The sequence below is a fragment of the Elgaria multicarinata genome, chromosome 21, assembly GCF_023053635.1.
Source record: "Elgaria multicarinata webbii isolate HBS135686 ecotype San Diego chromosome 21, rElgMul1.1.pri, whole genome shotgun sequence".
Taxonomy (NCBI): Eukaryota; Metazoa; Chordata; class Lepidosauria; order Squamata; family Anguidae; genus Elgaria; species Elgaria multicarinata.
In genome coordinates, this window is record NC_086191.1 from 4,555,849 (window position 1) to 4,571,750 (window position 15,902).

A 15,902-nucleotide genomic window follows, 5' to 3' on the forward strand; every position below is an offset into this window, starting at 1 on the left:
TGGTGTCCCCCCCTTCCCAAACCAGCATCGTCCTCCATCCCCCATCTCCACCTCATCCTTAAATTCGTTCGTTTCGTTTCCTCTTTGGCTGCTGTCTGATCCTCAAGAACAGGGTTTTGTTCTTGCACACCGGGAAGGGGCGGGTTCAAATCCCACCTCAGTCACGTGGCCCTGGGCGGGTCTGTGCCTCAACTTTCCCCGTCTGTAAAATGGGAACATTCGGGACGGACTTTCCCAGCCTCATCAGGCGAAGGTCTGAAATATTCTTTGTGTGTTGTTGCGACCCAAATGCTTCTCAGTGCAGGGGAACCCTAATGTTGCTTCTCTTGCTGTTAAAGCCCTTTCATCCGTGACCTCTTCCCCGAAAGCCTCAACGCAGAGAAGAAAGGGCGTCCGACCACAGCTGGCAGCAAGATCAAGGTACGGCTGGGCGAAGCCGGTGGGAACAGGGAAGGAGGGGTGCTGTGGGTTTCTCTGTCCGCAAAGGGCCACATTCTTTTCTTAAAGAAATGCAGACCCCTTCCAGTGTTACCAGCCAGAAAATCCATCTTCTGCTCTTTGCATATATTTGCATATATTTGCGATTGCAACCCAGAGACACGGATAGGACTAGCTGACACGGGGCATTCATTTCTAACACCTCCTGGCGATACATTTTAATTAGGGTGACCCCATGAAAAGGAGGACCGGGCTCCTGTGTCTTTAACAGTTGCATAGAAAAGGGGAATTTCAGCAGGGGTTCGTCTGTACGCATGCAGCACTTGGTGTAATTCCCTCTTCATCTTGACAGTTTTAAGCCGCAGGAGCCCTGCCCTAGTGGCCAGATCCAAAAGAGGGCAAGGCTCTTGCAGCTTTAACTGTTCTGGGCTGCGTTAGAAGCAGCATTGTATCCAAGACGCGTGAAGTCCGTCTTCCTCTCTGCTTGGCCCGAGTGAGGCCACACCTGGCATCTTGTGTACGACTCTGGGCATCCCGTTTCCAGGAGGACGTGGACAGGTTCAGGACAGGTTCAGAGGAGGGCAACGAAGAGGGATTTGAGGACAGGCAGAAGGACGAGCTTGGGATGTTCAGTCTGGAGAAAAGGAGGCTGAGGGGAGACGCGTGAGCAGTGTTCAGGGACATCAAAGTTTGCCACAGGAAAGATGGTCCGGAACTATTTTCCATGGCCATAGAAATTAGGACCTGAAATGATGGGTACAGGTTCCAGCTACCTAGCTTTCAATTAAATATAAGGAAACACTTCCTGACGGTAAGATCTGTGCAACGGTGAGGTTGTGGGTTCTCCAGCTCTGGAGGGTTTTAAGAAGAGGCTGGACGGCCGCCTCTCAGGGGTGGTTGAACCGTTTTTCCTACACATTGCAGAGGGTTGGACTAGGTGATCCTTGGGGTCCCTCCCGTCTCCACCATTCTATGATTCTGTGAACGAAATGAAAATAAGCACAACGTGTCTCTTCCCTTTCTTTCCCCCTACAAAAAGAAACAAGCCAACAACCTGGTCGACACGCTGATGAAATGCACCCCGCACTACATCCGATGCATCAAGCCCAACGAAACCAAGCGCCCCCGGGATTGGGAGGAGAGCAGGTTTGGGACCGGGGAGCGCCGCGCCCTGGGGGGTGGGGGTGGGGTGGAGCTGGGGGGCTTCTGTCGGAGACGGCACTGCTGGATTCTCAAGGAAGGCCTTGCGATAGCGACAGAAACAGGTCGCGGGGATTAATTTCCCTGCCGTTTCTTCTCCTGCCAATGGCGGCCTTCCGCGTGTTTGGCCTACAACTCCCATGATCCCTCACTGTTGGCTAGTGCGAATGGGCCTTGCAAGCCAAAACGTGTGGTTGGCCACTGGGTGGACTGAAAGAGTTCGTTTTTGAGGATTTATAGCCACCTTTCCCAAACTGGGATACTCCAAACGGATGGGAATTGTAGTCTCACGCACCTGGCATTTGAGGCAATAAGCCTGCGTGCACCAGCTGCTGGGGAACATGGGCGGGAGGGTGCTGTTGCACCACGTCCTGCTTGTGGGTCCCTGGTCAACAGCTGACTGGCCCCTGTGTGAACCGAGTGCTGGACTAGACGGACCCTTGGTGTGATCTAGCATCAGGGCTCTTCTTGGGTTCTTATGTTCCAGGTTGGTTATAGTGTTGTGAGGGAGGTCGGCAACTAGACACTGCCTGGGCCAAATCCGTTTTGCCCATCGAGAAGTGAGAAGCGGAGAGAGGAAATGCTTTATTTATTTATTTTTGTAACACGGGTACCTTTACGGCAGAGAGCAGGCCCTCCGTCCCCCACCTCGAGATGTGTTGGAATGCCACTCCCATCATCCCCAGCTGGCACATGTGGAGGGCACCGGGTTGGGGAAGGATAGCAGGAAGAGAAAAATCACTGTCAGCTTAGATGTTTCGGAGGAGGACTGGGCAAATCCGTGGAGCGGTGGTCAGGGAGAGATCTATTAATAATAATTGCTTTTGAGAGAGAGAGAGAGAGAGAGAGAGAGAGAGGCCGTATATGAGGTGCCGAGATAAACGACAAAGGAGGGATCTTGCTTTCATACCTGGCTTATGAAGCCCCTGGCTGTCCCCTGCTGGAAGCAGGACACTGGGTGGACCCTCGCTCTGATCCAGCAGGGCTTCCCTCTCCTCTAAAGGAGCAGCTCCTTCCAGCGGAAACCGGGGGCCCCTTTTACGACTGCGCTTGTTACAATAGCTCAGTGGAACCTCCATGTCCGGGCGCAGTCTGTCTTTGAACAGCAGATGCTGGAGGGGGGTGGGACAGAGGACAGGCGAGGGGCGGTGGATCATGGCCTTCCCACAGATATCTGCGTGGTCTCACCTTGACCTGACTTCCTCTTGCGTTTCGATGACAGGCCGTTTGGGGGTGTGGCCCCGTCCTGTTCCCCCTCCCTGCCGTATAAAATTGGAGGGGTTTCCACCCAAGTCCTCTTCCTCCTGAGTCCCCCAATCTCCAGGTGGACCTGTGATGGGAGGGACGCGAAGAGTTCACTGGGGGGGGGCATGGCGTTGCTTGCTCTTGTACCCCCCTCAATTTCTGGCTGTCTCCCAGGGTGAAGCACCAAGTGGAATACCTGGGCCTCCGGGAGAACATCCGGGTGCGGAGAGCCGGCTACGCTTATCGGCGGGTCTTCCAGAAATTCCTCCACAGGTAAAGAACCACTGTGGTCCTAGGTCTAAGCATCCTTCCTGAGTGCAGAGAAGAGCAATTCAAATGACCCAGGGGATGGAGCATCTCTGGGATGGTTCAGCTTGGAAAAAAGGAGGCTGAGGGGAGACAGGATAGAGGTGGACCAAATCATGCCTGGTGGGGAGAAGGTGGACAGAGAGACATTTTTCTCCCTCTCCCATAATACTAGAACCCGAGGTCATCCCATGGAACTGATTGGTGGGAGATTCAGGACAGATAAAAGGACTTCTTCACAAGCGCAGAGTTAAGCTATGGAATTAGTGAGGGCCACCCATTGGGATGGCTTTCAAAGGGGGTTGGATAAATTTCTGGAGGAGAAGGCTATCAAGGGCTACTAGCCAGTGTTCAAGGCAGTAAGCCTGTGTGGACCAGTTGCTGGGGAACATGGGCGGGAGGGTGCTGTTGCACCATGTCCTGCTTTGTCGGTCCCTGGCCGACGGCTGGTTGGCCACTGTGTGCTCAGAGCACTAGATGGACCCTTGGTCTGATCCAGCATCAGGGCTCTTCGTATGTTCTTAAGACCTCACCAACTGACCGGAGGGAAACTAGCCTGCTTTGCGCAAACCCCGGCGTAAGCTTTCCTTCGCGTGGGCCATTGTCACCCGCTAAGAGCCGCAGAGGAGGAGCCAGCTCCAAACGCCCTGAGAGCTTCCAAGCCCAGCCCGATTCTCTCCCCTTTGCCCCCGCGCGCCTACCCAGGTACGCCATCCTGACCCCAGAGACGTGGCCCTCTTGGCGTGGGGATGAGAAGCAGGGCGTGGTGCACCTGATGAAATCCGTCAACATGGACCCTGACCAGTACCAGCTGGGCCGGACGAAGGTCTTCATCAAAGCCCCCGAATCGGTGAGTGCCAGAGAGCAGGGGCTCCTTGGGAGTAAATTGGGGGCACTGTGGAAGTCGGCAAAAGGAGTTCCCCAGTCTTCCTTCCTTTTCTCTCTCTCTCTCTCAACATTCCTTCCATCTCTCTACCTAAACTCATGAATTAAGGTAGGGCAGGGTGGCTGACTCAAATCGTGGCAAGGCCTAGCTTTAAACATTTTCACAGCCGCACTAAAAAGTTAACTTGTCCCTTGCCTGCTCTGAACTGGAGCTCATTCTATTATTATTTTTAAAAACGGTGCTCACGCAGAGAGAGAGACTGGAGGTAGGGAAATGCCCCCCCGGCCGCATATGCCTCCTTAAACCACGGCCCCATTCAGAAGACACCTTAAACCATGGCGGTTCTGCCAGAAAGCCAGTTGTGTTCAGAAGACACCTTAAACCATGGCTTTAACCACGGAGGTTCAGCCAGAAATCCGGGCTGTGTTCAGAAGACACCTTAAACCATGGCTTTAACCACGGAGGTTCAGCCAGAGATCCAGGCTGTGTTCAGAAGACACCTTAAACCATGGCTTTAACCATGGTGGTTAAGCCTTTTGCTTTATTCACCGTGGTTACAGCCATGGTCTAAGGTGTCTTCTGAACACGGCCCAGCTTTCTGGCTTAACCACTGTGGTTAAAGCCATGGTTTAAGGTGTCTTCTGAATGGGCCCCACGTCTGGTGGTGAGACCGGCCGTGGCTCAGCGATCAGTGGATAATCTGCCCCTCCCTTGCGTCTCCCCTGTCTCTGTTTCTCTCTCACACACTCTCTCCAGCTTTTCCTCCTGGAGGAAATGAGGGAGCGGCGTTACGACGGCTACGCCCGCGTCATTCAAAAGGCCTGGCGCAAACACGTGGCGGTCCGGAAGTACATCCAGATGCGGGAAGAAGGTGAGTTGATCCAGGTTGACCCGGCTCACGACGGAACACCAGTTTACAGTGCAAAAGGGGGGGGCGTGGCTCCCGGTGGTGCAAGCTGCGTGGACGAGGCCAAAGTCACGCAGTTCCTCCCCGTGCAAAATACCTGGGAAGGGGCTGCGTCGTTGGCCAACACTGTCGTGATGCTTTTCTACTGACGTGACGGGAGCCACGTGGGATCGTGTCCAAAGGAAACCGCCCCGCTGTGGCTGCTGCTAAGGGCTCCGTCCGCCCCGAGGGTCCCAAGAGCTGCTAAAGATTAAACCTTAACTTTCCCCATGTCCTCAGTTATTCTTAGCTCAGCTCCAATGGCCCAACTACGTAAGTTCCCGCTGCGTCGTCACGAGGCGATTTGTCCCTCTGTAGTGGCGGAACGACGCAGCAGCGTATAACGCCAGTTCTTGGATTACGGAATGTAGCGAGAGAATGAAGCTGATTGCCTTTTGTGACAAGACCCCCCCCCCCCCCAGTGATTGCTTTTAGAAAGCTATAGGTGTGTGTGTGTGTAGGGGGAGTTATTTGGTTAAAATTTGGAGGGTAACTGTCCTTGTATATTTCACTAACGGCCCCATACTTTCCTCTGTGCCTCTCGAACCCTTGCTAACACCCAGCCCAAACAGTTCAATTCTGATCCGGGGCTCAGTCCCAGATCCTATTTCGGTACAGCGGCGCTTCGCCACTCGAATGTGCGAATTCGTTTTCGGAACGTGCTCCCTGTGTTTCTGCAAAGCTTGCCTTCCTTCGTCGTCACTGAATGGCGGCAGCCGGGCCTAAACGAAAGTTTGCCCGTCCCGGGGTTTTTTCCCGCAGCCTCCAACATCGTCCTGAACAAGAAGGAACGGCGTCGGAACAGCATCAACCGCAACTTCGTAGGCGACTACATCGGCTTGGAGACCCGCCCCGAGCTGCGGCGTTTTGTGGGCCGTCGGGAACGCGTGGACTTCGCCGACACCGTTGTCAAGTACGACCGGCGGTTCAAGGTGAGTTGCGGAATCCCTAGAGCTCAACTCCTTTTCGGTTCGTAGCAGGACACGGGTGTGCTCGCCCGCTTCCTAAGTATCGTCATCCTTCAAGAAAATTAAGAATTGACCGGATGGGGGGGCAAAGAGCGAGAACTGGCTTTTCCGTTATTCTGCTCTCTGCTGCTCCTCTTGTAGACGGTGAAGCGAGACCTAATCCTGACCCCCAAATTCCTCTACCTGATCGGCCGCGAGAAAGTGAAGCAAGGGCCGGATAAAGGGGCCATCAAGGAAGTCCTGAAGAGGCAAATTGAGGTGGAGCGGGTCCAGTCGGTGTCTCTGAGGTAAGGGACAGCAGGGGTTGATGAGTGGGGTGGGGAAGGTGGATGGATGGGGCGGGCAGGCGTTCCTTCTTCCGCACCGGCCTCCCTAGGATATCAAGAGCCCTTGCACAGGTCCCTGCAGCAAGTGCCAGGCCTTCTCACTTTTGCAACCCAAACTGCAGGACTTTCTCCCCACCCCTTCGGAACTGGACAGCCTCTCAAGATGGGCTTTTATTTTGGGTGGGGGGCTGGGGGAACAGAACAGGATGCACAATGTAAGGAGAGCCATGAAGCTGGATCAGAAGACGGGGTAATTTGTGCCCTCCAGACAGGTTGGACTGCTCCTTCCAGCCGCTCTCCTCTCAAAGAAGAGCAAAACACATAATGCGGTTTTTTTATTGTTATCAGTTCTGTTTAGCAAGAAAAAACCTCCCAGTTTATTCTCGGGGCTCATTTACAGTGGTGGCTTTCAGGAGGAGACTTTTTCTGAACCCAGAGCTTCTGTCTAGCGACTGAGGCCTAATAACCAGCCTTCAGTTGCTCCTGGGAGCAGCAGAAAACCTAGAAATGAACAGGAACGGATGTGGTGGTTGGGGGAACGGAGGCCCACTCAGCCTTGTGGCCTGCCGGGGTCCTGATCTCTGCTCCCCGCTCCATCTCCCCCCCCCCCAGCACCTTGCAGGATGACTTCATTATTATTCATGAGCCCCAGTACGACAGCGTCCTGGAGTCCGTCTTCAAGACAGAGCTTTTGAGCTTGCTCTACAAGCGCTACGAGGAAAAGACCCAGAAGCAGCTGACAGTCAAGTTCAACAACCAGTAAGTAGCTGTGAAATATAAGCTGTTGGCCATGCCGGTTCGGACCCAGGTGGTGGTGGTGGCTTTCCCCTGGGCTTTGGTTTCCAGCAAGATTGCGTCCAGTTCTGGGCACCACACTTCAGGAAGGACGCAGACAAGCTGGAGCGTGTTCAGAGGAGGGCAACCAGGATGATCAGGGGTCTGGAAACAAAGCCCTATGAAGAGAGACTGAAAGAACTGGGCATGTTTAACCTGGAGAAGAGAAGATGGAGGGGAGACATGAGAGCACTCTTCAAAGACTTAAAAGGTTGTCACACAGAGGAGGGCCAGGATCTCTTCTCGATCCTCCCAGAGTGCAGGACACGGAATAACGGGCTCAAGTTAAAGGAAGCCAGATTCCAGCTGGACATCAGGAAAAACTTCCTGACTGTTAGAGCAGTACGACAATGGGAACCCATGACCTAGGGAGGTGGTGGGCTCTCCCACACTAGAGGCCTTCAAGAGGCAGCTGGACAACCATCTGTCAGGGATGCTTTCGGGTGGATTCCTGCATTGAGCAGGGGGTTGGACTTGATGGCCTTAGAGGCCCCTTCCAACTCTACTATTCTATGATTCTATGAAGAATGAAGGCACAAAGGGTAATCGCCTTTTCTCCTTGTTTGCTCCATCTGATTGCCCAGGGTGGAATGCCCCAGGACGTGGAGGTTTTATTGGGGGACGTAAATCGCTGGTTGGCCTCCCAGGGAACATGCATTACAGAGCAGCTATATCAGTACATAAGATGGAGTCATCTCCTCTAGGTTCCTGTTTGCAACAGTCGGCTAGCCCATGCCTTCAGAAATGAAGGCAATAATCCTTCCCTGTTGCTTGCTGCGGCTGATACCCCAAGGTAGACTGCTCCCAGATATGTAGGTTTTATTGAGCTATCGTGAGTCAGAAGCTACTGGAAACGCATCTTAAGAAAGCATGAATTGCTCTCAGTCACTATCTTGAGCTCCTCAAGGAAGGAGTGGGATTTTTTTTTTAAATGTAATAAAGAACTTTGGATTTAGTTAATTGATTGTGTTTTAACCCTACTGTTTGAAATCCCCTGTTTCCTGTTCCCTGTGAATTTAGCTGCAATCTTCACAGCAGTTGGGGGATTTGGGGATGGACCTTTCCAGAAACTATAGATCTGAACTATCCCTGTTGTCATGCAAACTATGTAGGTCTGTTGTTGAATGGGTAATTAAGACCCATTTGCTTTCCAAAAGACCTGAAATGGGCTAGAATTGGTTTGCTGATCTGGATTATAAATTGTTTCTGGTTTCTGGGTGTGGTGGCACCTTCACGTTGTGTGAGAAGGAGGGGTGCGTGGAGTCCCACCCAAATTCTGGAGCGGAGAAGACCGCTGCCTTTCCGAGTCCTAGAGTAGCATCCTAGCCGGCTTTGATAAAATATAAGAGGAACGGGAAAGGAGGTAACCGAAAGACAGAAATCTGTGTTTAACTCACATGCTACTGCAGGGGGTTAAAGGAAGTCCTAGCAAGACTTGCAGGGCCGTTTCAAGCAGAAGTGGTTGGCCCCATCTCTGCTTGGCTGGAGTCCTTGTCAGGTCCGTTGGAGGAAGAAAGAATTCACTATTGCAAGGTTTGCCACGAATGGGATCCGAGAACCCCTCCCTCCCTCCCTCCCGCCCGCCAGCTCGCTCTCCTGGAGTATCAGAAGCATTTTATTAGCAAAGGCCCGTTCATCAGCTCCATCCCATCAGCCTTCTTCTGAGCCACTTAGCAGCTGTAGGAAGGATCGCAATTGATCTGACTGCAGGGAAGTTGCCCTGAATTTCAGCAATTCCCCCTTCCTCATCATTGTCTTTGTCCGGGTCTTTTAAGCCCCCTGCAAAGGTGTTTGGTTTCAGGTGTAGCTTCCAAATTGCATGAGGTACTGGTTCCCCTCTATTAGGCACTGGTTAGGCCTTATCTTGAGTACTGCATCCAGTTCTGGGCTCCACACTTCAAGAAGGATGCAGACAAGATTGGAGTGTGTTCAGAGGAGGGCAACCAGGATGATCAGGGGTCTGGAAACAAAGCCCTATGAGGAGAGACTGAAAGAACTGGGCCTGTTTAGCCTGGAGAAGAGAAGGCTGAAGGGAGACATAATAGCCTTCTTCAAGTCCTTGAAAGATTGTCACACAGAGGAGGGCCAGGATCTCTTCTCGATCCTCCCAGAGTGCAGGACGCAGAATAATGGGCTGAAGTGACAGGAAGCCAGATTCCGGCTAGACATCAGGAAAAAGTCCTGGCTGCTAGAGCAGTACAGCAATGGAGCCCATGACCTAGGGAGGTCCCACCCTAGAGGCCTTCAAGAGGCAGCTGGACAGCCATCTGTCAGAGATGCTTGAAGGGGGACTCCTACATTGAGCAGGGAGTTGGACTCGATGGCCTTAGAGGCCCCTTCCAGCTCAACTATTCTATGATTCTGTGATCTATCGCTACGCTACTGGTTGTGGCTGAGCAGGGATTTGCACCCAAATCTCTCCAATCCTGGTCTGAGGCCCTGACTTCTCACTCTGCTCCAGGGAAGCTCAGAAGTGGAGAGTGAGGGTAACACCCTTCCTGGCACCGGGTTCCAATGTCTCAATTCTAATGTCTTGCTCTCCTCTCCTCTCTTCCCCCAAGGCTGGAATTCAAGGTGAAGAAGGACGGCTGGGGGCCGTGGGGTGCTGCTGGCTCCCGACAGATCCAGTTCCAGATCTGCCAAGGGGATCTGAGTCTACTCCGCAACAATGGCAAAGTGCTGGTGGTCAGCATTGGACCTGGCTTGCCCCGAAACGCCCGTGAGTCTTGCTTGAGGAGGAGGAAGAGATACGGGGAATACCTAGTCTTGTTCAAAACAGAGACGGCACCGGGGGGAGGGCGCTGTTGCGCTGTGGCCACTGATCAAGATATTTATCATTTTAACGACAATGGTCACTAAGATGGAGAAAAGATTTGCACGCTGCCTCGAGCTAGGAATTGCAAAAGGCATCGTAGCAGTGAATTACAAACAGCCAATAGTACTGACTGCGGTCCCCAGTCACGGCTGGCTATCCTGCCTCAGGGGGTTGCTTTTGGAGCACATGGGGTGGAATTGGGCGAACGGATCTCTGGACCGGATCTCTCAACACTTTTTGAGTCCTTTGGCCCACTGTCCAAAACAGACTGAAAGTGCAGCTGTATATTTCCCATCTTGCGCTGACAATATCAGAATACAAAGGTCTACCCTGATGGTCTCGTAGTGAGGATAAGTCTCCAACGAGTTTCTAAGGGGGACGGAGTTGAGGACTGCTCTCACGCTGGGTGGGGGCTGGTGGTATCCAACCTTGCTTTAGAGAGCTCACTGTGGGTGCTACCATTTCAGGACCGACCCGGAAGGACACCAGGAAGAGCCGATGTCTGAGTGGGGGTACCGCCCTGGGGTGGAACACCCCCACCAGTGCAGGTAAACCGCAAGAGGGTCCCTGGGAAGAAGGAATACATTTACCCGCATGGACTCCAACGTATGAAACTCTTTTTGAGATCAGACCAGGGGATTATCTAGCTCCGTCTCATCCACTCTTGACTGGAAGCAGCTCTTGGGGGACTCGTAGAATGAAGGAGTTGGAAGGGACCCCAAGGATCAACTAGTCCATCCTCTGCAATGTGCAGGAAAACCGATTCATCCATGCCTGAGAGGTGGCTGTCCAGCCTCTTCTTAAAAACCTCCAGAGCGCCTGTCACAGACTCTCAGCCCAGCCTACCTCACAGGGTTGTTGTTGTGTGGCTACAATGGAGAGGAGGGTTATGTCCGTCAGCTTGGGTTCCCTGGAGGAAAAAAGGCGGGATATAAAGGCAATATTTATTGTTGTTACGTCTGTTCGTCCTCGCTTTTCATCCAAGGGTCGCTCCCAAAGTGGCTGGTGGCCCTTTAAGAGCCAAGCCAAGAGGGCAAGAGCTCAAATAACAATGTACTACGCACCACCAGCCAACCGGGCTCTCTTCTTTTTGCCTTCCTTGCCAGGTTCGAAGTGGGACGGCCGTGGGGGCCGCGGGGGCACAGGGACGAGGCCCCCCTTCCAGCACCGCCACTCCATGCCCCGCCAGGCCAGCATGGAGCAGCCCAGCCTGCCCCGCCAGGGAGCCAGCCCCAGGGCTAAAGCCCTCCCCGTGCAGCTCAACTTGGATTTCATGAACGTCCCGGACCAAGGCGTCGCTGGGTGAGTGAGCTGCGTGGGCTACATTTCTGGCTTTCCCCAGGCACCTTCCCAGCTCGAGATTCTTCTCCCTTTCGCTCTCTGAATTCTGATCTTGTAACGCTGCTTTTGCTGCGGTTACGTCCACCGACGCCGTGTGTTTTCCAAAGCCATCTGACAAGCGCTTTTAAGACAGCAGGAAGGGCTGAGCTCCTAGGTCAGGGGGGGAAGCGCTTTGCCTCAGCGCTCCTTCGCATGTTTCCTTCGCTGCGCTGGGTAGCAGGACGCACGGGAGACGGCAACGCTGCTCCCCTCCCACTGCAATAAGCGATTGCCATGTTACACGTCGGTCCGTATTGAGTTTAGTTTAAAACTGGGTCTTCTTGTTATAGATCTACGGTTTGGTAAGTATCTCTCTCTCTCGGGTGAGAATGGTGGGTTTGCATGTGTGAGTTGGTTGGTTCAGTGAGCGAGAAGAAAGGGGTGAGTTGTGTTGTGTGTGTGTGTGTGTGCTTGTGTGCTACATAAACAGGGCGCTGGGCCTGTGGGATGAAATAAGAGACAGGGATTTGTTGCGAGAGGGTTTAGATCAGAGTTGGGGTTTGAGGATTGAGAGAGAGGTCTGTGATGATTGTGCAGGGATTGTTTGAGAGAGTGATTTTGGAGTATTGTAACATAGAATATAAAGAACATAGAATCATAGAATAGTAGAGTTGGAAGGGGCCATCGAGGCAATTCTGGTCACCACACTTAAAAAAGGATATTATAGAGCTGGAAAAGTGCAGAAAAGAGCAACTCAAATGATTAACGGGCTGGAGCATCTCCCCGATGAGGGACGGTTACAACAGATGAGATTGTTTAGCTTGGAGAAAAGGAGGCTGAGGGGAGACAGGATAGAGGTGGACAAAATGATGCCTGGTGTGGAGAATGTGGACAGGGAGACATTTTTATCCCTCTCTCAAAATACTAGAACCCAAAGGGGTCATTATCCCATGAAGCTGATGGGTGGGAGATTCAGGATAGATCAAAGGAAGGACTTCTTCACACAGCGCAGAGTTAAATTATGGAACTCACTGCCACAAGATGTAGTGATGGGCACCAATTTGGATGGCTTGAAAAGGGGGTTGGATAAATTCCTGGAGAAGGCTATCCATGGCTACCAGCTCTGATGGTTGTGTGCTATCTCCAGTATTCGAGGCAGTAAGCCTGTGTGCACCAGTTGCTGGGGAACATGGGTAGGAAGGTGCTGTTGCACCATGTCCTGCCTTTTTCATCCATGGCCGACGGCTGGTTGGCCGCTGTGTGAACCGAGTGCTGGATTAGATGGACCCTTGGTCTGATCCAGCATCAGGGCACTTCTGATGTTCTTACACACTTTGTATGTTCTTACACATCGCCCCCTTGCACGGAGAGGTTCCGGTGTGGAATTTGACTGCTTCCCTTGTCCCCCTCTGTCCTTGCCAGCCTCCAGCGGCGCCTCTCCAAGGAAGCCAAGCCCATCCCGGGAGGAGGCCGGGCCAAGCCAAAGCCAAAGCCAAAACCTCAGCCACGCCTTCCCCAGTGCCGGGCGCTGTATGCCTACGACGCGCAGGACACGGACGAACTGAGCTTCAATGCCGACGATTTCATTGAAATTATCAAGGAAGGTAAACTGGGGTGGGTGGGAGGTATTTTTGGAAGGGGGTTAGGAATCTTAGAATAGTAGAGATGGAAGGGTCTCAAAGGCCATCTAGTCCACCCCCCAATCAATGCAGTGATCCACCTTAAATCATCCTTAACAGATGGCTGTCCAGCTGCCTCCTGAAGGCCTCTAGTGTGGGAGAGCCCACCACCTCCCAAGTTCATGGGTTCCATACTGCTCTAACAGTCCAGACATTTTTCCTGAAGTTTTGTCATACCACTCTAACAGTCAGGACATTTTTCTGAAGGCAAAAAGAAGAGGGCTCATCTGGCTGACCGCTGTTGGTAGCAGGACACTGGGCAAGGGTAACCCCTCCCTGTCTTCCTCTTCCTAGATCCTTCTGGGTGGTGGCAAGGCCGCATCCGTGGCAAAGAAGGCCTGTTCCCGGGGAACTACGTGCAGAAAATCTGAGACGGGAGGACGCCGCTGACGCTCTCCCGGGCCGTGACGGGAGGCGAACAGGGGCTGCTCAGCAGCTGCTCCGGACTGTGTCTCGAGGCAAGGAAGCTCCGGAGGTTACTCCAGGAGGACGCTGCGGGCTGGAGAAGAGACTCCGGCCACCGAAAGCGCTTCTTTGTGGCCGGCGCTGATGAGAAGCCCCCGGTGTCCCCTGGACAGGTTAGCGCAATCCTTTTTTAAAATCCCGAGAAAGCAGCCAGGATAAAATGACCGCCTTCGCTTCCGTTGTGCGAGGAGAAACCACGTGCATCTCGTCTGTTAAGGCCTCGCTGCCTTAAAAGTCAGCATGCCAGAACTTGAGATCAGGAGTGGAGGGAGAAAGCCTTGGACCTGACTTGTACCCATGGCAGAAATATACCTCTGAAAATCGACAACGCCAAGCTGCAAGTGTCCAAGGGACAGGGGGAAAATGTGGGTTTAATAAGAGCAGAGCTTTTTTTTTTTTAATCCTCTACTGTATAGAGTGGGGTTTGCATTCTGCATTTGCACAGATAATTTGTGTGTCATGAGGCGTTTCCTGTAAAGACAACCCCCAGAGTCAAGCAACCGCTGTGATAAAAGTCTGGACGCTGGCATTTTAGCGGGTGGAGGGAACGTACAATCTGCAGATGAAATAAATTATGTCCTTCGGGTCCCTTTCTGTGGATGGGTTTTCATCTGGAGCTTTTATAAAACGCAAGATGCGGTTTGGACTTCGCGGGCAAAACGAATCCGAGACGAACGGACGTGGAATTCACTTGCGGAACTCGCAACGGCCCTGGTTGAGGAGGTTTTAAAAGAGGGTTGGCCAAATCCGTGGAGGGAGAGAAATCAACAGCGGCTAGTCATGATGGTGGTGTGGAACCTCCACAGCCAGAAGCAATATATCTGAGTGGCAGACGGGGCGCAAGGGATAGGCAAAAGCTGGTGCTTTCATGCCCTGCTCCTCCGAGGTCTCTGCTTGGGGATGTTGGACTAGATGGATCTGCGGCCTCATCCAGCAAGGTACTTATGTTCTTAGGTGGGACACAGAGCACAAGGTGATGGTTTACTTAGGTGTAAGTGCACATGCAAACACGCCCCAGAACCTCTTCCGTGATGGATCCCGTCCAGAAAACGGCAGTGGTGCATTTTCTTGAGCAAAACTTTTGAATTCCACGTGTCCTTTTGAAGGTGTCCTTCGACCTTAGGAAGGACAGGCATCCCTTTTGGCACACTCAGCCCAAAGCCACAGAACACGGCTCACTTTAATTCACTGGGAAGTGGAGGGCAGGTGTATAATTTTGAGGCTCGGGCTGGTCTGGAACGTTTTTTACAAGTCCGCCGCCGCGCAGGTGACGCGGTGAAAAACGCGTGTTGCCTCTGAACATCAGCTCGTGGTTTGCAAATGTCTGATGACATGCAAATATGTTGAATACGAAACGTTTGCTGCCAAATCTGATCTTCAAAGGCTTTAGCGTTATTGGCATCCCTTGCTTAAATTTTGGCAGGTGTCACTCAGGGGAGCTCACCAGCTCCCGAAGGTGTAATGTTAGTTGTCATTCCATATCCAGTGTCAACTGGGATGATACCAAAATAATCAAGGGGGATTATTCTGTACACGGAACGGCTCAAACTTCGGGGGGCTTTTTAGTTAAATCAAAACAACACCCCCCTTTTTCTTCTTTTTGATACTAGAACTTGAAGCCCCCTACAGCATTAGAATCATAGAATAGTAGAGTTGGAAGGGACCTACAAGGCCATCCAGTCCAACCCCCTGCTCAATGCAGGAATCCACCCTAAAGCATCCCTGACAGATGGTTGTCCTCTTGAAGGCCTCTAGGGTGGGAGAGCCCACAACCTCCCTAGGTAACTGATTAGCAACTCATTCTCAGGACCGACCAAACGAAGCGTAATCAATTTATGATGGATGGGAATTGCAGTGCAAACACATCTGGAAGGGCGAGCGTGAACTGTTGGTCTCATCCAGGTCTTCTTAAAGCCAACATATTCAGTGGCTCAAATTAAGGGCCATCAAATCGCAAATGCCGATACTGAATATTCAGAACATATCTGCGCATTTCGCATCAAAAATGCCAGAGTAGAATTTTAGGAAATAAATATTTTGCACCCTATATCTGCCCCTGCCCTCAATGAAGTGACGTGACGATCATTTTTTTCTTTTCTTTTACCTGCAAAGCAGAAACCAGTTCCTGTCAGTCCCTGGTTTAGACCTCAAAGCCGCAGGATTTGTTTCACTCAAGACAGGGGTTTAAACCACTAGAAGTTTTTTTTAATTGCATTGTTGCTACAGCCAAAAGGAGTCACCTGAGACACATTTTCAGTGAGCAATATTTTTTTTTAATGTAGCATAATATTCAGTTCACAGTCGTGACTGCTTCCCCACCCACTGCCCTCTGTTTTTCACCCGCTAGAAAACAAATATACAGAATTCATAGTCTTCTTTTTTGTTTCTTTAAAAAAAAAAGGGGGGGGGAAACACCCACAAAATATACCTAAAGGCACTGAAGTGCGTGCAAGGGAAAACAAAACAGAATAATA

General features: G+C 52.1%; 1 protein-coding gene across 1 annotated transcript in view; it reads left to right on the forward strand.

The window, feature by feature from the left end:
- The window catches only part of LOC134411979 (unconventional myosin-Ie-like), a 48,609-nt gene extending 34,968 nt beyond the window's left edge, over nucleotides 1–13,641 (forward strand). The window contains exons 16-28 of the mRNA XM_063145714.1: nucleotides 339–420; nucleotides 1,478–1,584; nucleotides 3,058–3,156; nucleotides 3,895–4,039; nucleotides 4,832–4,946; nucleotides 5,784–5,953; nucleotides 6,131–6,276; nucleotides 6,928–7,074; nucleotides 9,711–9,868; nucleotides 10,432–10,512; nucleotides 11,071–11,266; nucleotides 12,707–12,888; nucleotides 13,258–13,641. Coding sequence (XP_063001784.1) covers nucleotides 339–420; nucleotides 1,478–1,584; nucleotides 3,058–3,156; nucleotides 3,895–4,039; nucleotides 4,832–4,946; nucleotides 5,784–5,953; nucleotides 6,131–6,276; nucleotides 6,928–7,074; nucleotides 9,711–9,868; nucleotides 10,432–10,512; nucleotides 11,071–11,266; nucleotides 12,707–12,888; nucleotides 13,258–13,334 — 1,705 coding nt within the window. The 3' untranslated portion in view covers nucleotides 13,335–13,641. The remainder of the gene's footprint in view (nucleotides 1–338; nucleotides 421–1,477; nucleotides 1,585–3,057; nucleotides 3,157–3,894; nucleotides 4,040–4,831; nucleotides 4,947–5,783; nucleotides 5,954–6,130; nucleotides 6,277–6,927; nucleotides 7,075–9,710; nucleotides 9,869–10,431; nucleotides 10,513–11,070; nucleotides 11,267–12,706; nucleotides 12,889–13,257) is intronic.
- The last annotated feature ends 2,261 nt before the right edge of the window (nucleotides 13,642–15,902 follow it).